Source organism: Erpetoichthys calabaricus, chromosome 12 (genome assembly GCF_900747795.2).
Source record: "Erpetoichthys calabaricus chromosome 12, fErpCal1.3, whole genome shotgun sequence".
Classification (NCBI taxonomy): Eukaryota; Metazoa; Chordata; class Cladistia; order Polypteriformes; family Polypteridae; genus Erpetoichthys; species Erpetoichthys calabaricus.
In genome coordinates, this window is record NC_041405.2 from 28,311,072 (window position 1) to 28,337,807 (window position 26,736).

At 35.7% G+C, this 26,736-nt stretch overlaps 1 protein-coding gene across 3 annotated transcripts in view; it reads left to right on the top strand.

Annotated features, from left to right (window-relative positions):
• micall1a (MICAL-like 1a) overlaps nucleotides 1–26,736 on the top strand; it is a 73,281-nt gene that overhangs the window by 7,226 nt on the left and 39,319 nt on the right. For all 3 annotated transcript variants that reach the window (XR_007936456.1, XM_028815278.2, XM_028815279.2), the window contains exons 2-3: nucleotides 15,914–15,962; nucleotides 23,489–23,630. Coding sequence is in view for 2 of the 3 variants with exons in the window: in XM_028815278.2 (XP_028671111.2) it covers nucleotides 15,914–15,962; nucleotides 23,489–23,630 (191 nt within the window). In the remaining variant the exon portion in view is untranslated. The remainder of the gene's footprint in view (nucleotides 1–15,913; nucleotides 15,963–23,488; nucleotides 23,631–26,736) is intronic.

Sequence of the window (26,736 nt, forward strand, 5' to 3'; positions counted from 1 at the left end):
GCAGGGAGAACTGTTCGATTAAGAAAATACAATTTTAGAATATTCAATTAAGAAAATACACACATTTTTAGTCAATTATATTCATTAATTGCAGCCCCAAATAATTCCCAAATTCAAGTATCTGGGAGCCCTCATCGATTTAAATTCTTCTCTATAAACTGTTTTCAGGGGACAATATATCAAGAAGTTCTCATTTTCAGTGTCATTGTCTGTTGCATTGACCAGTCTAATCCAAATTGGAAGACACTTTAGCTGATCTGCAAAAGGGGTGTCAATGTATGTGGCATATAAAACGTAAAAAAATTGTCAAGGAATCATCTCTGTTACTACCAGCATTTACTTTTAGCAGTGATTTTTTTCACATAGAATTGCGTACCATCATCATTGCAGTGGAGTATCAATTAATGTAGGCCAGCAGCATCAGCATTTGTGTGTTAAAAAGAAGAGAGACAACAGGTAAAGAGTCAAAATGATAGAGCAGTTGTAAGAAGAAGCATCCCCAGTTGATTTTATGCTGCAAATATTGATTTGGATTGGATCAGTCAGTCAATGGAAACCTGGTGATCGTTTGCTGCAAAAGGTGTGTCTATGAAATGGTCCAGTTCTAGATCAGTCTCAGTTGCATTTTGATCTGTTTTGGATTATAATGTAACAAACCATGCAATAAAATGTCCTTCATATACCCAGCACTCCTTTCATTTCATTCCCTCAGTTTAACTGAACAACAGTTTATAATGTGCCTTTGATGTGCATCTGCATATTTAACCTACTACAATAATATCTGTCAACTTTAGTGAACCATCTGCAGATAGTTGTTGTCTTTACTGTATGTTTTAGTTAACTCTTTAATTGGGCTATCTTGAGTTGTGGTGCACAGCTCAGCTTTAGTGATTTCTCTTTGAGTGTCTATACTTAACATGAAATTGCAGGTCAGGACTTTGTTTACATACTTTGTACTAATATGCCTGTTGCATCACATTGAAGACCTGTTGCAGATATGGGTAAATACAGTACATGCATGTTAATTGTAGCTACAAGTAAATTGTTTTAAGGTAAGTTCATGATTCTGTTGTGTGTGTGTGGGGGAGGTTGGACTGTTAGGCAAACAATTCAATAGAAATATAATACAATAATCATGTAAATTACAATAAAATATCAAGGTTTCCACTTCACGTCTGTAGTATATTTCAGTATATTACTAAAGTTTCATTTGGATGGGATTACGATTGAAATTTATATCTTTATAGGCAAAAATGTGGCATTATGTTATACCTAATAAAAAACTGTTTACTTGGTTCATCGTATTTAAATCCATTTGCACAATTAAAATACTTAAATTATTTTGGCAGTCTCTAAAATAAGACTGAGGTATAGCTGATTGTCATACATAGCTTTATCTAAATTTAACACTGCATAAGTACATGTGAGATGAGCTGTACAGTTTATAGTAATCAGTAATTGAGATTTAAATGTTTAATATTTAAAATGTAGCTTGAGAATGTGCATATAAAGTTCTTAGTGCTGCATAAATGTACTTTGCCATGAGGTACATGTTGACTATAAATATACTGTTTTCATAGTAAATAAACTTTCTACCACATGCAAAATATGTTCATCACTATTTAGTTCTTAAATACCATTCAATATTATTACCATGTTAAGTAGCCATTAAGAAAAATGTACTTCCTCTGATGGTTCATGCCTTCATTTATATTACAACCCCAAATCAGAAAAAGTTGGGACAGTGTGGAAAATTTGAATAAAAAAAGAAAAAAGCAAGTTATAAATTCTCCTCAAATTTTATTTCATTGCAGACAGTATGAACACAAAATAATTCATGTTTTTTTTTGTCAACATCATTCCCAATCCCAAGAGCCAGCTTCTGTAGCCGAGGATCGGACCGCCAAGGTCCCCGCCTTCGGCCACCACCCAACTCACACTGCACCCGACCTCCTTGGCCCCTCCCATAGGTGGTGAGCCCATGGGAAGGGGGACCCACGTTGCCTCTTCGGGCTGTGCCCGGCCGAGCCCCATGGGTGCAGGCCCGGCCACCAGGCGCTCGCCATCGAGCCCCACCTCCAGGCCTGGCTCCAGAGTGGGGCCCCGGTGACCCGCGTCCGGGCAAGGGAAAATGCCGTCCAAAATTGTTTTTCATCATAGGAGGTTTTGTTTAACCGCTCTTCATCATCATTTGATTTGTAAATAAATATCCATTGATTTGTAAATAAATATCCATTCTTGCCATTCAGGCTTGCAACACATTTCAAAAAAAGTTGGGACAGTACAGCATTTACCACTTTGTACAGTTCCCCTGTCTTTTAACAACACTTAAAAGACGTTTAAGCATTGAAGAAATCAATTGACTAAGTGTTGCAGGTGTTAGTTTGTCCCATTCTTCCTGCAAACAAAGTTTTAGGTGCGCAACAGTACGGGGTCTTCGTTGACGCATTTTTCGTTTCAAAATGCGCCAAACATTCTCTATAGGAGACAAATCAGGGCTGCAGGCAGGCCAGTCAAGCATCCGCACCCTCTTCTTACGCAGCCATGCCTTTGTTATGCGTACAGTATGTGGTTTGGCATTGTCTTGCTGAAATAAGCATGGGCATCCCTGGAAAAGACGTCGTCTTGAAGGCAGCATTTGTTCCTCCCAAACTGAGATATACTTCTCAGCGTTGGTGGTGCCGTCGCAGAAGTGCAAGTTACCTTTGCCGAAGGCACTGACACAACCCCATACCATGACAGACCCTGGCTTTTGGACTTGCATCTGGTAACAGTCTGGATGGTCCTTTTCCTCTTTGGTCCGCAGCACACGGCGTCCATTTCTTCCAAAAAAGATGTGAAAAACCGATTCGTCTGACCACAATACACGCTTCCACTGCACAATGGACCATCCCAGATGCCTCCGAGCCCAGAGAAGTCGACGGTGCTTCTGGACACTATTTATTTATGTAGGGCTTCCTTTTGGCACAGTACAGTTTTAGCTGGCATTTCCTAATGTAACTATGTACTGTAGTGCTTGAGAGTGACTTCCTGAAGTAGTCCTGAGCCCACGCAGTTGTATCATTTATTGATGAATGACGGTTTTTAATGCAGTGCTGTCTGAGGGCTCGGAGATCACGGCCATTCAGTTTAGGCTTGCGCCCTTGGCATTTGTGCACGGTAATTTCTCCAGATTCCCTAATTCTTTTCACTATGTTATGCACTGTAGAGGAAGAAATGCCCAAATCTCTTCCTATCTGTCTTTGAGAAACGTTTTTCTTCATCATTTCAAAGATTTTTGCCCGCACTTGGTGGCAAACTGGCGATCCTCTGCCCATCTTTGCTCCTAAAGGAGTAGGCCTTTCCTCGATGCTGCTTTTGTACCGAATCATGATTGCAATCACCTGTTAACATCACCAGTTTCAAATCACATCATTATTTAGTTATTATACCTCATTACTACCCCTTAATTGCCCCCATCCCATCTTTTTTTGGAATGTGTTGCAAGCCTGAATGGCAAGAATGGATATTTATTTACAAATCAAATGATGTTGACAAAAAAAAAAAAAACATGAATTATTTTGTGTTCATACTGTCTGCAATGAAATAAAATTTGAGGAGAATTTATAACTTGCTTTTTTTTTTTTTTATTCACATTTTCCACACTGTCCCAACTTTTTCTGATTTGGGGTTGTATTTTTATTTTGGAGTTTTATTACAGCTCAGGCCAGATTTATATTTGGAGGTGAACTTTGGCCATTTTGAATGAAGATAGACAAATTGCTCTCAGAAAACTGCAAACACTACAGCCAAATGTGACTGGTTTATTGCTTATCTGCTTTCTTTTTGATTACATCACTTTATAGCAAATTTAAAATTCACAAATTAGTCTTCAAGCACCCCTCTTAGCTGAAGTAAGAGAAATTAGTTCTTGATTTTAATTTGACTATGCTTTCAAGTTGTGTGTTCTGTATTAAGCTCTTTCTTTGGTGTAACTATATGAAAACCAAGAAAAAAAACAAAAGTTTAAAATAAATATGGACAGAGAATTTTATCAGTGCTGACATGCATGTTTTGCTCTTATAAGAATCTCTACATCAATGCTAAAAAAAGTTTGTGGTGTGTCATGTGTTAAAACATAGAAGCAATATGTTTTCTTATGCAATTGCTAGTAAAGTACATTGTTTCTGTGTTCCAATATAGTACATCACAAACATTAGCAATACAACATAGATTTTTTTTATTGGTGCCTATATGAGGCAGAAAGTATACAAGACAAATTGACTGGCACAGGTTTTATTATCACTGCAGATGTTTGCTGTTGCATAATGCATATGACACATTTTGTAAACCTAGGACCTATGGTCTAACAATATGCAACATAAAAATGTTACCTTCAAGTTTATTTAGTCTATTGATCTCATTTGGTTTAACCACATGCAAGTTTTGATATGAATCAGTTGAAGTGTGAAAGTAATGCTTCAAATACAGTAAAATCTGGTCTAGATCCAACCATTTTGTTTAAACACATAAAAGTAAATGACCCAGTAACAAAGAAACAATTAAGACTAGGTTTTTTTGTATTTAACTCTATAACTCCTTTAACATTAAATGCTGTAAAATTAGAATAAATTTCATTTTCACAATTGAAGTATCATAAAACTACTTAAACCAGAAGAATGATATTCATAATCTTTCTTTTAGTTAATTTTTGGTATACTTTGTAAACTGTGTAAACCAGCTTTAAATGTCTTTGCTTCAGTGTAACACCTGATAGTTTAACCAGATGAAGTGTTTGTTTGACAACCTTTTAATTTATTTTTGCCCTTCTTTAACTGTCATTGTCTGTTTCTCACTCCAATAATTTAGAGTAGCAGCTTTAAAGCTATTTAGAAAATTAAAATCTCCAACCACTGGGGCTTTTCAGTGTTAAAAAACCTAGTTCTAGTTTATAATAATAATAATGCAACATAAAAAGATTAAACAAAGGCAAGGCAAAATAAAAACAGAGATTAAACAACAATAATTATAGCATTCTTGTTAATAAGCTTTCCTAAATAGAAAAGTCTTTAGCTGTTTTTTAAAACAGCCCACAATCTGTTGTGTTCTTAGGCTCTCTGGTAAGGGCATTCCAGAGCCGTGGAGCAGCGGCTGCAAAGGCTCGGTCTCCCATTGTATGAAGTTTGGTCACAGGGGGGCGAAGGCGGTAGGTATTTGTAAAACGGAGGTTTATTGTAGTGGATTGTAATATAAGGAGTTCTTTAAGATATTGTGGAGCATTTCCATGGATACACTGGTGAGTGAACAAACAGAGTTTGTATTCAATACGGAAATGGATAGGGAGCCAATGAAGTGACCGAAGGATTGGTGAAATGTGTTCATATTTCCACACCCTCATCAGGATTCTTGCAGCACTATTTTGAATTTGTTGGAGCTTTTGAAGGCTCTTGTTGGGTATCCCGATGAGGAGTGCATTACAATAATCCAGCCTGGATGAGACAAAATCATGAACTAGCTTTTCAGCATCACAGAGGGAGAGGTAGGGACGGAGTTTGGCTATGTTTCAGAGATGAAGGAATGTAATTTTACAAAGGTGATGGATATGTATTTCAAATGACAGATGGGAGTCTAACTTGACACCCAGATTTGTATCAGAAGGGTAGAGGGTAATGGTACGGTCAGAAAAGGAAATACAATTTACAGAGGAACGAAGTTGATGGGGGGGTGCCAGTTAAAAGAGCTTCAGTTTTGGTGCTGTACTGCTTGAGGAAGTTTTTGGACATCCAGGCCTCAGTCTCATCCAAGCAAGAGGAAAAAGTTGATGGAGGTGTAAGAGAAGTCGAATCCAGTCTCACATAGAGTTGTGTATCATCGGCATAGCAATGGAATGAAACTCCATGCTTGCGGATGATGTGACCCAGGGGTAGTATATAGATATTAAAGAGGGTCGGCCCAAGGACTGATCCTTGTGGGACTCCACAGGTGACAGTGTGGGTATGAGATTTAGCATCCCCCAAGGCCACATACTCAGTCCTGTCTTTAAGATAGGACTTGAACCACTCGAAAGCAATGCCAGAAAGTCCAATTGTATAGTGAAGATGATGGAGAATATTATGATCTACCGTATCAAATGCAGCTGTAAGGTCCAGGAGGATAAGGAGTGATGGAGAGCCATGGTCAGCAGCCATCAGGAGGTCAGGTTTACAGTTTCTAATATAGAATTATCAAGCACATGATCAAGATTATACAGCTTGAATGTGCTTGAAGCCTTCATGATAATAACTAGAATTGGTTGATTCATTTCTTACTTAATCATCTAAAATTGTTTTACTCATTTTCAAAATCAAATGAACCTAGCTAAATTTTTGGAATTGTATTGAAACTGTAGGAAATAAGCTCCTAATGAAAGTCAATCGCATCCAGGCTCTGATGCCAAAAAAGTGAGTAAATAATAGACACATGGCTAAAACCACCAAAATAAATAAAAAAGCATAATTTTATAATTGTTTCAGACCGTTTTTCCATAGCACTCTTTAATGCTATATGCTGAGAAAGGGTCTGGGCCCTGTGAACCTGAATTGGACAAGATCTGTATACATCATGAGAGAGCGGATGGATGACATCATTGCGTACTTGTGAAAGATGTTTGTTTTCTATTATATCAGGGTTACTTTGATTTTTGTATTGCTTTTGTTAATTTTTTATTGTATTGTCAAAGGATTTGAAGTCCTTCAGTAGATATAAAGGTACCTGATTGGCAAACAATATACAGTAAATGTGCATTCTAAAACTTTATTTTTAAGCATATTGGGTATACTGCTGAAATACACATATATTTCAAGAATTCATATTTTTTCAAGTGTTTTAAAATTGTTCTTCAATCTATGTTTGTTTATTAAAAAATATTCTAATATTGGCAAATTTCCCTCTTAGGATAAAAGTATCTGACCTTGCGCCTCTCATATTTTTTTCCAATGTTTTAAAATCATTCTTCAAAGTATGTTTGTTTATTAAAAAAAATTCTAATACAGTATATGCAAATTTCACTCTTAGGACAAATGTATATGTCTGTCCCTCTGTATGTCCTTGCCTCTCATCCCCAAGGAACAGGAGGCTATTCTAGTAGAATTTGACAGCTCTGACCTAGGTGCTAGTCAAACTCTGAGCACATTACCCATGTCTACACCCTTGTCATTTATGTATGGTCAGTCTAGAGAGCCAGGTAGACCCAACCACCCCAAATTTGTTTGGGTGTTCTGTGAGCACTATGGTTCCCTCCCATATTCTATGCTATTAGCAGTGCTATTTGTCACTGTACTGTCGACAACTAATATTAAAAGCTGATTTTTTTTTTAAATGTATGTAGCAATTCAATTTTCTTATGGAAGTCATTGGGTTATTTGAATTAATGTGGAAGCTTCATTGACAGGCAACAAAATTTCGTTTACTGAAAAATAGTTTATTTAACATTAGGGGTTCAACAAGGTGGACATATGTATTTAAATTGCATGACATGGGATCATTGAAACAGTACACCTTTTGACATGAATAAATCTCTGGTGATTTACCTTACTTTACCATCAAGTGCATAATGGTAATCATTGAACCTACTATAGATAGTTTCTAATTGTTTGTAGTATGCCAAAACTTTAAAATTTATTAAGCTTTGCTTAAGTCAACCATGTATGTGATGTTATTGTGGACTTAACATGAATTAAGTGTTGATACAATATCATGGGAGTAAACATTGAAAGGCGTCATGAGCAAAATACCTGAGGCCGTGGGTGGATGGCCCCAAAAGGTGACATGAAGCAAGTAGGGGCAGTACTGATGAATTGAAGATTGAACAAGTCTTCAACGAATCACTTCTGAGTGTCCATCCTAGTTATGAAACTCTCCATGAATCATAAATTAGTGAATCCATGAACTGGTCACCCCAGCATCTGCATGTATATAAGGCAGCATGTTGTTATTGTCAGCTTTTCTTTCTTTCTTTCTTTCTTTCTTTCTTTCTTTCTTTCTTTCTTTCTTTCTTTCTTTCTTTCTTTCTTTCTTTCTTTCTTTCTTTCTTTCTTTCTTTCTTTCTTTCTTTCTTTCTTTCTTTCTTTCTTTCTTTCTTTCTATAATCCCTTGTGAATGTTCATTACAGAGTCCACCTCTGAAACAAGAAATCCAAAACCAGTCCTTTGTTTCGAATGCAAACCATCATTTAATAGCTATGTTGAGAGCCAACTGTGCATGCTCTAGGACAGTGGTTCTTATCCTCTGACTTGCTTCACTTAAACATGTTACCCAAAGATGCTTCTGAATGTTACAGAATGTTAACCCTAACCCTAACCCTAATTTAAAAGATGAAGTTTCCTATAAGCAAAATTTTAAGTGTTAATGGTATGAAGTTGCCAATTTGGTCCCCTTTACACTCCTCATATTTATAGACACTGCTACAAGAAGCCCTTGCTATATGTGAGCACATTTTCTATGCAGTGTCCTACATTAAGACATTTTATGGCCACATCTAATGGACCGGTCTCCTGACTATAAAGAACTAACCTCCTCTAGACAGCATCAAAATTTGTTCAGTGCTTATCTTTGAGTGTTTTTTGTAAAGACTTTACCTCAAAAAATGACCAATCAAATGTTCATGTCATTACGAGGTAAACATATAATATAGTCTGTTTCAGGTCCTAGATTCAATGCATTTGCATGCACTTTAATAAACCTGTTACTCAGAGATATCCGTTTTCTAAAATCACATATACAACCTTACTCTTTTTAGAGAAACAGGGATATTGGTCTCTAAGAAACTGGACTAACACACAGGTTTTTCTGTGCGAGTAACCTGGTTATGTGACCATGTAAACACTTAACTGGGTTGCAGTTAAGGATTTCATAAGTCTGTGCATGTCCATTTCACTCTATTAGACTGTGCATGTACATTCTTTGTCTGTAAACTCTTTCAAAACATCTCTATCCCACCAGTCTTTGCTTCTCACATGCATCCCCACAGTCATGGGTAGAAAACAGTGGAAGCGTCAACAAAGATAAATTTCCTGAGGCAAGTGCTTGAGCGATCACATTATTCCTTCTCCAGGTTGAAATAATCTGTCTCAATTTTAATGATTTCTGAAATGTTGAGCTGAACATACATTGCTTAATTTAGGAACAGGAGGTGAAAACAAGACTAGCTGCAATTAGTTAAACTTGGGACTGATCTTTTTCTGCTGTTCAGTGAAAGAGCACTTAGACCTAAAGATTATATCCATTTTAATACTGTAATACGTAGTCTGGTCCTGATTCGCTGCTAGTGCGGAAACTGATGCACTGGCTTCATTTTTATTTTCTTAGCAATGTTTAATTATGTCAGAGCGTTTTGCCAAAAGAGAACTCTATAAGTAAATCACGCTTGTAAACAATTGTTTTTAAGAAACCAGGTTTCTGTCTTAACTGGGTTACTCACACTATTGCAGTTGTGTTTGCATGTAAACACACTCCTGTGGTGACATGTTCAAGGAAACATTGATTACTTATTGTGCAACCCACCTAGTAAAATGATTTTTGCAATTGCAGGACATTACAAGTTAAACACAGACTTTATACTGTGTCTGCATGGTGTGCTTGCAGATACTCTGCTTTTCATCTCATTTCCTTTAGGTGTACAGTTAGGTCCATAAATATTTGGACAGACAACTTTTTTCTAATTTTGGTTCTGTACATTACCACAATGAATTTTAAATGAAACAACTCAGATGCAGTTGACGTGCAGACTTTCAGCTTTAATTCAGTGGGGTGAACAAAACGATTGCATAAAAATGTGAGGCAACTAAAGCATTTTTTAACACAATCCCTTCATTTCAGGGTCTCAAAAGTAATTAGACAAATTAAATAACTGGAAAGAAAATGTTCATTTCTAATACTTGGTTGAAAACCCTTTGCTGGCAATGACAGCCTGAAGTCTTGAACTCATGGACATCACCAGATGCTGGGTTTCCTCCTTTTTAATGTTCTGCCAGGCCTTTACTGCAGCGGCTTTCAGTTGCTGTTTGTTTGTGGGCCTTTCTGTCCAAAGTTTAGTCTTCAACAAGTGAAATGCATGCTCAATTGGGTTAAGATCAGGTGACTGACTTGGCCATTCAAGAATTTTCCACTTCTTTGCTTTAATAAACTCCTGGGTTGCTTTGGCTGTATGTTTTGGGTCATTGTCCATCTGTATCATGAAACACCGCCCAATCAATTTGACTGCATTTAGCTGGATTTGAGCAGACAGTATGTCTCTGAACACCTCAGAATTCATTCGGCTGCTTCTGTCCTGTGTCACATCATCAATAAACACTAGTGTCCCAGTGCCACTGGCAGCCATGCACGCCCAAGCCATCACACTGCCTCCACCGTGTTTTACACATGATGTGGTATGCTTTGGATAATGAGCTGTTCCACGCCTTCTCCATACTTTTTTCTTGCCATCATTCTGGTAGAGGTTGATCTTGGTTTCATCTGTCCAAAGAATGTTTTTCCAGAACTGTGCTGGCTTTATTAGATGTTCTTTAGCAAAGTCCAATCTAGCCTTTCCATTCTTGAGTCTTATGAGTGGCTTGGACCTTGCAGTGCACCCTCTGTATTTACTTTCATGAAGTCTTCTCTTTATGGTAGACTTGGATATTGATACGCCTACCCCCTGGAGAGTGTTGTTCACTTGGTTGGCTGTTGTGATAGGGTTTCTCTTCACCATGGAAATGATTTTGTGATCATCCACCACTGTTGTCTTCCGTGGACATCCAGGCCTTTTTGCGTTGCTGAGTTCACCAGTGCTTGCTTTCTTTCTCATGATGTACCAAACTGTAGATTTTGCCACTCGTAATATTGTAGCAATTTCTCGGATGGGTTTTTTCTGTTTTCGCAGCTTAAGGATGGCTTCTTTCACCTGCATGGAGAGCTCCTTTGACCGCATGTTGTCTGTTCACAGCAAAATCTTCCACATGCAAGCACCACACCTCAAATCCACTCCAGGCCTTTTATCTGCTTAATAGATAATGACATAACGACGGACTTGCCCACACCTGCCAATGAAATAGCCTTTCAGTCAATTGTCCAATTACTTTTGAGCCTCTGAAATGAAGGGATTGTGTTAAAAAATGCTTTAGTTGCCTCACATTTTTATTTAATCATTTTGTTCACCCCACTGAATTAAAGCTGAAAGTCTGCCATTCAACTGCATCTGAGTTGTTTCATTTAAAATTCATTGTGGTAATGTACAGAACCAAAATTAGAAAAAATTTGTGTCTGTCCAAATATTTATGGATCTAACTGTGTGACTGGACCTTGCAATGGATTGGTGCCCAGTCCAGGGCTGCTTACTGCCTTGCATCTGAAACCAGTTGAATTTGCTGTTAGCCCCAAGACCCAAAATTGGTTTAAGGGGTTTTTGAAATGTTGTAAACATAAAAAAGTGAATCCATATATTTAAAGTTAAAACGGAGTTAAATAAATCTTACCAGTCTCTGCACTCAAATACATCAACAAGCTTCCACTAAGGAGTGATTGACAATTCTTGCTACCAAGTAGGATTCTACTTGATTTGCAACTGTTTGTATTTTGTGGGCATTATGTCTCTCATTTTGTTTTTTTTATGTTTTATTTTTTGCAAAGTACAGGCAGTGCTTAGCTACCTGATTCTTTACAAATTGTGAATGGAAAGGTCATGCCCAATGTGGAAAAAAGAAAAGCAAATTATGCACACACATTTTATTCAGAAATCCCTGCACAAAGACACATTGATAATTTATAATGTAGTGAACCTAAACTCATAATACACATTGAATTGTTAAGTTTGTGCATTTTTCACTCCTATTAAATGCCATGTTCAAAATTTGAGGGTATACTTAAGTAAGATAATTCTTTTTGAAGCCTTTGGCACAAGTTTAAAAAAATCTTCAATAAAAATGAAAAGATTATATGTACTAACAGAACTTTTATAACATTTTGGCAAATTCTTGCCTTGCAAATTATTGGTGTACAGTATGAATAGGCTCACTTTGCCCTTAACCGGGTAAAGTATGTGAAGGTGCCAAGTGAACAGCATGTGATAACCTCTTTAATCAGGATCAGGACTTTTGACAATATTTGTTCAGAAAAAGATTAAGCCTGTTAGTTATTTATTTATTTTTGCAAACTCAGTGGCCTAGAGGTGGTTGTGAATACATATATGAGGAAAGGCTAATAGTTAAAATTGTAACAAGAATTTTTGGGGTGTCCTGATGATTGTTAAAATAACATTCAAAGTATTCTTTATCAGGCAGAACCTTAAATGCAGTTAGCCTTACCACTGTCTCAATGTGTCTCTGAGCTGGATACATTGGTTAAGAAATTGGTGGATCAACATTATTTACTAATGACTCTACATAAGCGTTTCTCACAGTCATGTAGCCAAAGTGAATGGCAACTCTAAAATGATCCCATACGGGTACATGCCTGACCATACTTTGCAACAGTGCAGCTTCCTGACTTAGGCCCATTACTGGCACAATAGTTTTTTTTGCTTCTTACGGCCATCCAGTATATAAAGCAAGTTATAGTATATGGAAGATGTTGACTACTGCCAGAAAGTTTGTATTTCATCAGAGAAACAACAAGAGACAAGTCAGAAGGGGAACGGAAAAATGGGCTTGAGTGCTGACTAGGCTATTAAGATCACGCACAAGTTTGACTTGATGAAGAGTAACTTTTACTGAGGTAATGACATAATTGGTTGTTTTTCATATGGTCTGCTTAATTTATGTTTTTTTCATATTGCTCCATGTTTGACCGACATAATGACACCATTTGAATGTGTAAACGTATTTTTAAGAAACATAGCAGTTAGTGTGTGGCTTGGTTTTATTTGCGTTGGGGTTTTGGTGAGAAGTCAGTAGTGTGCAAGCCAGACAAAATATTGCTTTACAGAGGAGAAAGCTTTGAATGGTGCTTTTACTCTGATGAATTAGTTAGTTGTAACTAAAATATAACTTTAATTTACTATGTTAAGGATTGTGAGACAAACATGTAACAATGTGTTTCAGAGGGGGAGACTTTATAAAAGTACTAGATTATAACCAACATCTGCAATAATTTATATGCAATTTAGGCTATACATTTTGCTTTCTAATCCTTAAATATTTACCCCATGTTGTGCTTAAGTTACTAAAAAAATTGTAAAGAAGTAGAGTTAAGAAATGGCTACAAATCTTCGATTGTAAATGTACCTGTACAGGCTTTTTGTGTTATGTGAGTATGGAAGAACAGTGCATTATCTTCCATCTCCCCATGATGCACTGCACCACGATAATTAAAATCTTTCGCTTCAGTGCTATTACTCCCCAAAGCCTAGTTCTGCCAGACAAGCATTTGTTTTAATCACTTGGCACATCTGAACTTGATTACACTTGATTAAGCTTTAAGACAGTAGGTGAAAACAGGCAACATAACTATGGTTCCTTCTGTTATACATGGCTGGATGTTAACTCTTTGACTTCCAATTTTGTTGCTTTGCTATATTTATTTTCTAACTTTCATCAACAATGTTGTGGTTCTTTGCAGAAGACCTGTCAATATAATGTTATTAATGGTTAAAGTTCTGTATTTTTTAAAGCTTACTTTTTAAAACTTTTTTATATATAATTAGATTAAGTACTTTGAGTCTGATTTTATTTTTAAGGGTTTAATTTGATACAATTGCAGGAGGTTCTTTAATATGTACATGTTCTAATTATAACTTGCAGCAAATCTCTTAAAATCTTGTAATATTAAAAGCTTTTTCTCCATATTTCTATAGGCAGACAAATGGAAAGATGTTTAGGAAAGGTGTCCTGTTGATAAAGTAAATTTATGTTCTCATCATATATTTTCAATTGTGGCTATATTTTGTAGAAGTATATTTGAGCATTATCTGCATTAATTATATATCACACTGAATGCACACAGTATACAGTACTTAACAGGAGTAGAATAGTGATTGACCGTGTCAAGACACAGAATATGGTGAAAGCTTAACTCTACTACAAGCTCATGTGCTATGTAGAGAAATATCATATATTTTAAAAAAAAAATCAAGTTATGGACTACAGAATTCCATTGTAGCAAATCTTCTCAAAGAAGATGATCCAAGGTGTGGCCTGCCTTGACATTGACAGGAGAAAATGACAACCATGGAGAGAATCACAATTGAGAATCAAAGAGAATTGAGAATCTCTATAGAGATTAGTCGTGGCTCAGCTGAATCCACTATTCATAATAAATCTGAACAAGATCTGCCTATGTTGATTCCCTTAAATGAAACATCGCCATATCCATTATTTTAAAGAGAGTTTTGAGCTAATTATTTTGGACTGGGAAAATTTAAAGATCAGTGCATAACTGAGATTAAGCTTGGATGTATCACCATGACCATGAGTCCAAATAACAATCAATATTTGAGTTATTCTTGAGCATTACATTATTTTAAGGTCAAACCTAGTGCCATTAAGGTCATGTGCACAATTGGTTTTTCATGTTGAGTGTGTAGTCCATGTTGCTTATATACAGTACGTCGACAGGCTCACATAACAGTTCAGTATTACGCTGATATTTTGCATTATTGTTTTTAGCAATCATTTGGAGGAAGGTGGTGAGGTTTGCTTTCAACCATCCCCCTTTAACTTCATAACAATGTCTCCTGCACAAACTTAAAGGATGCAAAGATGTCCCTGTGAAACTGGATTCATAGTGATGCTGTACAGTACACACCCTGTACCCCAGATCTGAACCTTTGTTGCTGCTTCCTTTGCCCAATTTTAAGAGCTACATCTGCAGGGCCTGTTTTGCCTGCAATGAAAAATAAGACGACTTTAGTTTTACTGGTACTTTCCTTAATAGTTAATGCTTAAAACTTTTTAATCCCCATTTGTATAAATTTATTTAGGACTATTAAGAAAAGGGTACGACATTTCCAGTGTTAGCTGTTGTCCTATTAAATGGCAGTTTCGGGTAGTGGCTTACATTGTTTTTTTTTTTTTTTTTCCCTAGTAGAATTTACTACTGTCCACTGCTTAGAACTAGCTACCAAAGCCTACTTAAAATATTTAATTTCTCCTTATCAAGAACCCAGAGAAGTGATTTTGCAGATATAGATATTTCTTGTACCTATTGTTCTTCACCATTCAACTAATCATCAAAATGGATTTTTATAGACCTGTGCTCCCCCAAACCCCCCAGATTTGGTCGTCATTCAGAAATTGTATGAACTAAGTAACATCTACTGTATGTTTTACAGTATGTTTTTAAATGTATTTATTTTCTCCTTTTTTAGAAGTAACTGCTACAATCCAATTATTTCACTGTTGCAAACTGGTCTGTCATCTCTGAGTTTCATCTTCCATCCATCCATCCATTTTCCAACCCGCTGAATCCGAACACAGGGTCACGGGGGTCTGCTGGAGCCAATCCCAGCCAACACAGGGCACAAGGCAGGAAACAATCCTGGGCAGGGTGCCAACCCACCGCAGGACACACACAAACACACCCACACACCAAGCACACACTAGGGCCAATTTAGAATCGCCAATCCACCTAACCTGCATGTCTTTGGACTGTGGGAGGAAACCGGAGCGCCCGGAGGAAACCCACGCAGACACGGGGAGAACATGCAAACTCCACGCAGGGCGGGCCCGGGAAGCGAACCCGGGTCCCCAGGTCTCCCAACTGCGAAGCAGCAGCGCTACCCACTGCGCCACATTTATCTTATTTCTTTTGAAACCTAATGCTTTACAGTACTTCGATTTTGCCAGGACATATTCGGGTTTATTTCTTGAATATCTGTGAAATTGTGTAACTGTATTCATTTTTTCTTTTAGAAGTGCCTTTGGTTTGAGATAGATATCAAATGGATATTGTTTAATTAATTTGTTTTTATATGTTTCATTTGCAGAGACATTAATTCACTGTCTAAAGAAAATGTATATGAAAACAACAAACTGGTAAGTGTTTATTAAGCAACACTTGGGCAATTACTATTCATGAATGTGAATAAGAATCCACCCTTTTTTTCTTTCATTGGTCATGCCTCTCTTAAAAAGATTAAAAAAATATATAGTTATATATATTTTTAAAGTATATTTTTTTATACTGGTTAGTAGTTAAACAGATGTGGCCAGTTTCTGATATGCATCCTATGACTACTATAACACTGCGTGCTGTTAGGTAGATTTTAAAATTTGCCTTTGATTAGTATTATTTATTTATTTATTTATTTATTTATAAGTGCATTTTCAGACTAAATACATAGTGTGACCATAAGGTAATGTTCAGATTAGATCACGGTTAATAAGAAAGAACATTTGTTCAAACACATTTCCACTCTCCTCTGTTTTATCATCAAATATTTTATTATTCTGGGAACATTAAAATCGCATCATCAAAAAGCCACAGCCAAAAATAAAGTTGTGAAAGCTAAATAAAAGCAGCAGGAAGCAACCAAATGCATGTAGCCAGTCAATATTGCATTTGAAAATATAAATGCAAATTAGTATTCAAGTGCAAAAATAATAAAGAGTAATTTTTGTTCTTCTTTAAAATGAGTTTGTCATTAGTAAACATAGATAACTTATATGAATGACAGGTACTGGGTGGAGTACAAATTATTGTTGTCTTACTCTGGTTCTTACCAAACCAGAAAAACCTTTACTTTTTCACTTTAGGTGTGGTAGCATATGTTAAGGCTCCTCTAGGCGTGACTACTGCTACTGTTCAGATCACCTGCTTTTGCTATGATAGATATATGATAGCTAAGCTTATTAACAAGAATGCTATAATTATTGTTGTTTTATCTCTGTTTTTATCTTGCTTTGCCTTTGTTTAAACCTTTTATGTAGCACTTTGAGATTTACTGGTAATGTAAAGTGCCCTATAAATAAAATGCATTATTAAGTGTATGTGTTTATTTATATATTTATTTGTAAATTACAAAATAGAGAGATTTTTTTATTTTCCTCTGAAGGACTGTGTAACTAGTTAAAGGTGATAATGAGTAGTTTGTCATCAAACTTCAGTCAAAATATCTTTCTCAGGTAGCCATCTTATTTGAACATGAATTGAGAATTTTTATTTAAGACTAGTTACATGGCTAAAGTTTTTAGTTTCAGTGGGTGACAGGTAAAATGGTATATAAGTCAAGTTTAAAAGGAGACTTTAAAAACCTTCCTTGACTACACTCTAACCACTTTCTAATTGTGTAAGATCAGCTTTATAAGTTGGAACATTGCTTTCTTCAAGACATTTACTGAAACCAGTGTATCCTTCTGTGGGTGAGGAATTAAGAAGTTAGCTTTAATATCAGTAACAGTATCTTCACATATTACACCCTGCTTTAGCTTTTGAGTTTAACTTGCTAATCATATCTTTTTAGAAGATAGATGGATGATATTATTGTGATTAAATACACAATTTTTTTTTTTCATTTCTGCTGAAAGCAATATACGGGTAAACTCAGGACTAAAGATGAATTCCAGTTTTTCATTGACTTCACACAGATTAATTGATAATGGTGGCTTAACCTAGAATGATAAGACATGTGCACCCTGAACTGGATTATTACCTTGCATAGAGTTTGTTTCTGCCTCCAGGGATAAACACTGGATCCCCGTGAGTATAGATGAATGAAGTAACACTGAAGTGGAATTTAGATCCTTATACCAAAATGGGTAAAAAAAAAATGAGCCTAAATGCTCTCTTTCTCAGGGGTGGGGATTGATTTGTTTTCAGTCCTATTTTTGTAAAATTGATGTATTTGTATGGAATGATGTGAGATTTCAATAAAAATCAACAAAATAAAATTAAAATAATAAATAAATAAAATTAGCCTAAATGATACAGTACAAATGGTAGTGATGACGTTTGGTATGAAACATAGAACACCTTTTTATCATCAGCATAAACAGATATTTTTTGTTCAAGCACTTCCCAAAGCTTTACATCATCAGTTTGCTCAAAACAATTTCATGTTTTTTGTATATACACAGATTGCATATTTTCTGCCAGTCCAAATAGAAAAGGGCTTTTTGATCAGAATATCAGATAAGGCAGAGTCCCTAATTTCAGTAATGGAGAGTCTCAGTTCCTGCATATTTTTGTTGAAGCGCAACTTCTTTATTAGGAGTTAAATTGCTGATAACAAAACATATTGTCTATATTTTATGTCTTGTTAGTGTTTTCATTCTTTCATATCCGGTCATATTTTAGATTTTTCCTCTCTGAAGATATTACCCAAATGATTTGTGATGTGAGGCAAATTAGTAATTCTTGACCTTCCATTTTCCCCCAAATATTTTATTAAAATGAAAACTTTATGAAGAACATACACAGGTGTGCATTAGAAAAAGCTATATGGTGAACTGTTCACTAGTTTATTAACATCTATGTGATAATTGGAAGCTGGTTAAGAGAGTAAGACTCAGTTAAAAATGGAGATTGCAGCTGTTTAAGGCTACAGGAAGAAATTAATGGTTGGAACCTTGCAATACAAATAAAGTACAAAATGTTGCTTTTCAGCAGAATTAATTAGTTCTAATTAACAATTTGTTTTGAAAGAAAAACCTACAGCAACTGGGAGCTCCGGAGCTGATCTTGGAAACCCATAAGATAAGAAGTAGCATTAAGCTTTTCATAAATGTATTCTTCCCATGTTTTTGTAAAGCATGCTATAATTCGGCTAAAAACTGTACATTGTGCACAAGTGCCATTTACAACTGTTCAAAACAAATTCTAGGGCAAAGTCCAAATCGTGAACCCTTCTAAGTAGTGTTCACTTCATTGATATGTATTGGGAATGCTGTGCACCTCAGACCCTTCATTTGAAATTGTTGCGTATCTCCCAAATGGCTCTTAAATGCAGTATTTGGAGTAATCCCTGATGGGCTAAAATAATCTAGGTAATTTTGTCTCCTATGCTATGTTTCAGTTAAGCATAATAGTCTTAAAAGCAAGAATTCTAATCCATGTCTAATAACTCAATGTTAATGTAATGTCTTATGTTAAATTAGAAAAAGTAAAATTATTTTGCAAATGAATGGTTCAAGAATTTTTTTTAGAATATGGCATGAATTAATTTGTGTTATATAGCTTTCTGGATCGCTGCTGCTTTTTTAATGTATCTGAAGGTAAATCTTTAAGTAAGAGTAAGTGCTTTAATTACCCTATTGAATTATGTAGATGAAATTGAAAATGGTGGAGGAGGTTGTACTTTAAGTACTGCTGCTCCTGCCTAAAATATGTATGTGATCTATAGTTATCTGTTCCCAACTTGTTCCCTTCTCAGCTTTTTTCACTAAACAATGTTTATCAGTTCCATTCAGAGGCAGACACCAGAACAGAGTCAACTTAAGCAAAAGTTTAGGAGGAATTGGGAACTGCCTTTTTGCTCATTATGGATATTACTTTGTTGGTGACCAATAGGAGAGAGATGAAATATAAATGGGCAGTATGGTAAAGTTGTTAAGGCCTTGGAGTTTGGATTTCAAACCTATAGTTGTGAGCTGAAATCCAGCTACTGACAATATTTGACCATGACCATAAGCCTGTGCTCCAGTTATATCTCAAATATTGTAGATCACCTTGAATAAAGGGATCAGCTAAATAAGTAAATGTAACAAAAGGAAAAAATCAGAATACACATTGGATACTACTTTGATGACCATCTAATAAATTGTAAGCACTTAAAATTAATTACATCACTACTGTTAACATCATTTTTTCACTGTTAAGGAATATTTAAACATCTTAATTGATTTATTTTATTTATTAGAAACATATTTAACAGTGGTGGTTCTGGAGGTGTTCATTGGACCTTGACTATAAGGGTGTTTACTTGCTTGATTTGTTTTTTTGAAAATACTTGAATGCAAGTTTGTGTGCATTTGTATGGTTTCTATGTTATATTAGCTCTAAGATGTATTGTCATGGCATCTGACATCACGTTATTTTTTCTGTTCTGTAAATGGTCATTATAAACTGACCCCTTCTGGCTAAAATTCCAATGAAAAGCTTTGTCTCAAACATTGAAGAAAGAACACAGCTCGGCACTAATGGCAATTATTGGGCATCTGCACAAGTATTCACTTGACAAGCGATAATTTTGTTAAATGCCAAGACAGATAATCAGGAAGGTTAGCTAAACATGGAAGTTACATTCTGACAACAGACAGTAATTAAATCTCTGGTTGCTGTGACTCCACAGAAGTAAGATAAACCCCTTTTTTAGAAAGTAGAACATAGTAATACGATAAATGGAACGTAGGTAAAATCATTTACATTAAACTGGGTGTTCTTTTTAAAATGATTCAAATGCACTTCTCCCACTCAGATACTATTTTGATAATGGACAGTAACTGAAGCTGTAGAGTTGCTGCAACTCCACAGAAATAAGATTTACTCTTGGTTTGGAAGATAGAACATGGCAAATTCTATAAGTGGAACATAATCAAAAATCTTTACATTAAATATATTTTTAATATAATTCAAATGCACATGTCACACAAAAAGAATATAAAATCCCCTGATCAATTTCATCCATAGACACATTTATCAGAAATGGGTCCAGTTGTGCTTCGTCTTTCTTGGTGATGTCATTGACTCTGTGGTGCTGTTTTTGAAGTCTGCATTGCTTATAGAAACCTGACTGTCATATATTTTTTTTTAATTTAATATTACAAAGACTGGTTACTGTATGTATAATGATATGCATGTGTACTGAGTGTCTGTGAAGAAGCTTGAGCTGTCTGCATTTCTTCTGAAATTAATGTTTGGGAAATTGATAATATCTATTAATTTGTTTCGTCCTTTCACTTAGCATCTCAGTTTTATTAGTGCTCATGTAGGGATAATGTGGATATTGGTTATGTTCTTAAGAAATCTTTAGAACAGGCAAGCATGATTTCAGAAAACCTGTGGGTTCTAGAGTACAAGTAGTTTTAAATCACTGTAGTAGTGCTCTTTTATTGTTTTTTTATGTTGACACTATAAATCAAATACACTTGGTGAATTAAATTAGAAGAGTCTGTGTTTGCAGTATGCCATGTGTAAGAATTTAGAAGCAGTGCATTTTGTTAATCATGCAACTGCAAAATGCTTGCCTTACTTGATGTGAGCAGTGCTACAGTAGTTCCTGTCAAATCTTCCTATGAATAAAGTGGTGAGGTTTTATCATAGTTTTTATATATTTATGTCATGGATGAAATTTAATATAAAAACATACAATTTGCAATATTGACGTACAGTATTTAAATAAAGTATTCTGGGACACTACAAACTATGACTGTCACTACCACTGCCACTCCAGTTGACAGAAGTGTGCAGCATTCATAAGCTCACAGTGTCCTTCAAATGAAAAAATAAGGAAATGTGAAGCATTGCAGTATTCCCTCATATATTTTATTAACATGAAGCCTTTATCAGTATTTGAGAAATTAATAGTGTTCAATATATTTTAAAATGCTTTAATGTTTATTAAAGGGTAATAATTTCTTGTGAAAAAAGCATGCTTATGATATATGTGTACATCATGGCAACATACATGAGTATTATTTTTATTGCAACACCATTTTGGAATTCAAAACGGTTGCTAGAGTGAGTGCACTTTTTCCTGATATTGGAATAAATTACAAACCGTCTCTGGGTTCAGTTTTGCTGTTTCCCTTGACTTTTTTGCACTAGACTCTTGTAAAGTGTTCATCTCCTGATCTTTTCCTTTAAGCTGTCATTTAAGGGTATGGATTTCTCACCTGTCCTTTTTAAAAACAATGCTGCTAATATCCTCTTTAGCTCAAGTTTTTTTTTTTTCTTTTTAAGGGCATTACACATATAGCCCCAAGAATTTTTAATGCATATTTGTATGTTTTCAAATTATCCCATAAGGACATTTCTAGAGCTAAATTTAAGCAATGCATCTATGGCCTAAATGGTTTGGGAACTGCTCCAAACAAGGAAACAACACACACCTCATCCTGTATTATGTTGCTGCTCACAAAACATCCTGAGCCTCAACCTCATGTATTAGATAGTGCACTCACAAAGCTACACTTTTATTACTCATTGGTGAGCCATCACCCAGGATGGCTTTGTATAGACTGTATTCAGAGGCATCCCTTTGTTTAGTCCTCTACAGACAGCAAAAAAAGAGCCAGCGATTCTCTTTTTCCCCCCCAAGCTAGAAACTACGATGCAACCAAACACTTTTTATCTTCACATTGTAGAGAAAGATAAATACCAAAAGGCAGAAGGAAACATGCAAAAGTTTAAGTAGAATTCAGCATTGACAACAGGCGGGGTTGACATAGGTGATTCATAGGTTAATTCTAAGACCGATGTTACTCGTCCAGGTGTCTCAGAGCCTTTGTTATGTTAGAATCTTGATTGTATGTGAACTGGTGTGACAAAGTTTTAAGTACAAAAGCTAGCCGAGAAAATGAGTTCTATGTGACTCACTCTGAGTAAAGCCCACAAGCATGTCACATGAAATGAGATCATGCCTGTTAATATCTGGTTTCAGTATGCTTGGGGAAAAAAAAGCAAGAGCTATATTTACAAGTTTTTGTCAGCATTGTTGCCCAAAATGTATTGGTCTGTGATGAAAGTTCACCAGTTTCTTCATTTGTTGATTTCTGATTACACTTATTTTAGTTTTTTAGGCAAACATTGTGTTAATATGATGCAGAATTTCAAGAAAATCTGAGTAGTTAGTAGTAGATATCTGACTTTTAGCATGACTTAATTTAGATAAATATTTAATTCTTTTTATTGTGCACTTTAATTCTTCCACTTGAAAGTAATAGTTGCTCTTGTCTTGTAACTTTGCAAAGGTTTTTTTTAATTCTTATTATTGTTTAGTTATTTTCCTTGACTTGGTTGTTTTAGGGAACACGGGGTTTAACAGTACTTACAGTGTAATTATTTGTATGTTTCAAAAGAATCTGGTGACTAATCTGTTTCTCTGTAGTCAGCAGTGTTTAACTGAATTATTTATTTTTGCATTTGCAATTGATGCCATACATTTTTACAAGCTGTTTTATAGATCTGTGTGAAGATCCCTCTTTTAATCCACTCAAACCAATTAATTATTCAATCAAATTTTGGAATGAATGTTTAAGGTGTTTGGGGAAAGGGGGTGCACAGTGGTAGTGCTGCTGCTTCACAGAAAGGAGACCAGGGTTTGTGTCCTGTTTCCTCCTTATGTGTATCTTTCATTTTCTCCCAATGTCTGTGTGGGTTTCCTCTTTATTGCTCCGGCTTCCTCCCACCATCCAAAGTCATGCAGGTTAGGTGAATCGGCCACAGTTCACCTATTATGTGTTTTTTGGGGGGGGGTCACCCTTCAAAGGATCTGCATCTTGCCAGGGTTTGTTTCTGCCTTGCGCCCATATGTTCGATAGGATAGGCTCCAACAACCCCCTGTATTTGCTGAAGGACTTTACAGAACAATGTATTTGTTTTTTTTTTTTTGTTTGTTTTTAAGGCTTTTGAAGTTGCAGAATCAGAGTTGGGTATCCCGGCTTTACTGGACCCTGACGATATGGTAGCCATGCGAGTACCTGACAGGCTGAGCATCATTACGTATGTGTCACAGTATTACAACTACTTCTCCAATAAAGCTCATGGTAAGAGGACTTGGGAAATGTTTCCCTAAATATCTCTTATTTTCACTTGCATTTCGGGAAAAAAAATCCATGTGATATAATTCTAATGTCTCAAAACAACTGCAGTGGTCAAGCCATAGGTTATTAAATCTTTTGATTTACATTTTATTTATTAAAGGATAACATAGATACACACAAGAAAGTTTTTTAGATATTTGTTTTGATTTAGGCAGACCTGGAATGATTTTAGTGCATTTGCATATTGTAAACAAAATGGAATCTGGCTCTTATTGAAATTGAGTATTTTTTTGGACTTATCTTATTTTAAATCTTTGTTAATAATTTACTTCTGTTTTAAGTCGATAACACAGTGAATTGACAGCTTTCTCTGTTATAAGTGATTGTAACTCATTTCATAATCTTCATATCAGTGTTTGAGCTTTTATGCTTCTTTTTAAAAAGCTGTGTTTTATCAAAGTTAAGATAAAGTCTGCTGTAATGCAGATGTGAAGTTCAATTGTTCTTGCATCTTACAGTTGAAAGTGGATGCATTCATTCAGATTAAAATGAAATTGGAACACAATATGAATTTTAGTTGTTAATGTTTTCTAACAGTAAATCATTTAATTGTTTAAAAAACGAACTTCTTTAATTGTTTTATTGTGCATTTCCGTATTATATTGCTTGTCACTGTGCTAAAATGAAATGTATGGAGGATTTATAGGATTATTAAGGATTTTAACTTTTTTTTGGCATGTTTTGTAAATACCTATTCCTACTTAAACTTTGCTTTCCCATTTAAATGGGCAATGCACTAACAACTGCAAAGTTCACTGTTGAACACATATGTAAAATACAGCAACTGGTATTGAAGATGTTCATTTTCTTATAAGAAAGTTATACTGGCCATCACTCACTCAAACCATTCCCCCTGGCTGCCACTTTAGTTTCTTTAAATGTATATGAACAAGTTACCAGAACCACTGTGATTTGTTATTGTGAAATCTGTATTCTACAGAACCAAAACATCCACAACCTTTTACCCAAGTTATTTCAAGAAGAAGGGGAAAAAACCTGTTATTTGGTCACTCTGAAATTGGCCCTACTGTGTGTGTGTGCGCGCGCACTGTGTGCCTTAATGTGTTCACCCAACGATGGACAAGGACCCTGTCCAGGGGATTGTTCCTGCCTTGTGCCCTTTGCTTTGGTGGATAGGCACCAGCCCCCCATGACCCTGCTCAGAACTGATTGTGCTTGAAAATGGTATGGATTCGTGGTTGGGTTCCTGCACTGTACCTTATTCTGCATTTGACCTTGCAATTGAATAATGGATTGTCTAATGGTTAGCACTATTTCCTCTCTCACCTCTACAAACACCTGATTTGATTCTTGGCCCATTGAATGATGAAAATTTAAGTAATTGTGAGTACAAGTACTCAAGTTATTCAGTACATTGATACAGTGTGTATTTTTATTGGAAAAAGAATTTGAATCTATAGATTTGGTAAACTCCTGCATTCACATCATTAATTAAAAAAAATGTTGCCTAACGTTTGACTAAACAAATGCATGAAGGTCTGTTGATTAGCTGGATTGAAGTTCTTAGGGTCTAATTAAATTCAGTCATTAAGAAGTAGGCAATGGCACTGCTGTAAATCTGCTTAGACCAGGCTGTCCACAAAAACTGAGTGATTGTGCAAGAAGACTGGTGATGGAGGCCACCAAAAGACCTGTGTGAGAACTCCCTAAATATGTTACAAGCTATAGGCAGAGATTGGAAAGACTGTGCAGACAACCACTTTAGCAAGAGTGCATCACTAGCTGCTGTTTTACGGGAGAGTGCTAAATAGAAAATTTTTTTTTTTTTTTTATTAAAAAAAAAAAAAAAGACATCCCATTCCAGCAAGACGTCAGCTTGAAGAAGGGCCCTATAATCTAATGAGACCAAAATTGAGATTTTTTTTTGAGATCAGATTATACACTGCTTGGTGTAAGCTGAATAAAGCACTCTGGATGGCTTGTGGGGGTAGAGGGTAAAATGAATGCAAGAAAATGCTGGGTAATACTGGAGGGTAACTTGATACTAACTGCAAAAGACCTGTGCCATGGGAGAAGATTTATTTTCCAGCATGATGGTAACCCAAAGCTGCACAGGATTGGCTTAGAACAACTGTGTTAATGTTCTAGAGTGCCAGGTCAGACTCCTGATCTCAAATGATTTGAGACTTTGTGACAGAATGTGAAAAACACTGTTCATTTAGGATCCCAATGCAAACTGACAGAGCCTAAATAGATTGTCAAAGAACAATGGAGAAACGTTGCAGTGTCCAGATGTCCAAAGCTGATACACACCTGATCATACAGGCTTAATAATGGGATTACTGTAAAAGGAGCACCCACTAAATACTGATTTGAAGGGGGTAAATACTTATGCAGTGAATTGTTTTATATTTTAGATTTGTAACCAATATAGACAACTTTGCAGAGATCTGTTTTCATTTTGACAGTTGAATTTTTTTTTTTCTGTTGATCAGTGTCAAAAAGCCAAATTATACCACTGTGATTCAGTGCTGTATAACAATAAAATGTGAAAACCTCTAACAATGATTATATATTTTATATGCAGTGTAATGTGTAGAGAGTCCCTATAATGCAGTGCTTTTTTCTTTCTCTGTCTTGACAAAATCATCTGTAATCAACAATTTACATTTGCTTGCATCATAATAAACATTTGTATGGGAAACAATGGCAGTACAGTGTTGTAAGGCTTTGTTTCCCATCCTCCATAGGCAAGTCAGTCTGCATTGTACTCAAAGCTGATTAACATTTTCTGAGGTATCAGTGATTCATTATAACCAGAGACGCACTGCTTAAGAATTTGTATTTCATATACAGTACTAGCAATGCACTCAGAGGAAACCTATACAAACATGTGGAGAGCATGCAAACTCCATATAGAGAGCTACTGAACATGAACCCTAATCTCCTTGCTGCAAGGCAGCAGAACTGCCACTGTGCACCTTAATCAGAGAAATCCTTCAGCACTTAATTCTGTCAATTTGTCATGCATTGAAGATGACTGATAAAACATTTTTAGTGTAACACTACACATTAATGTACATTAGCA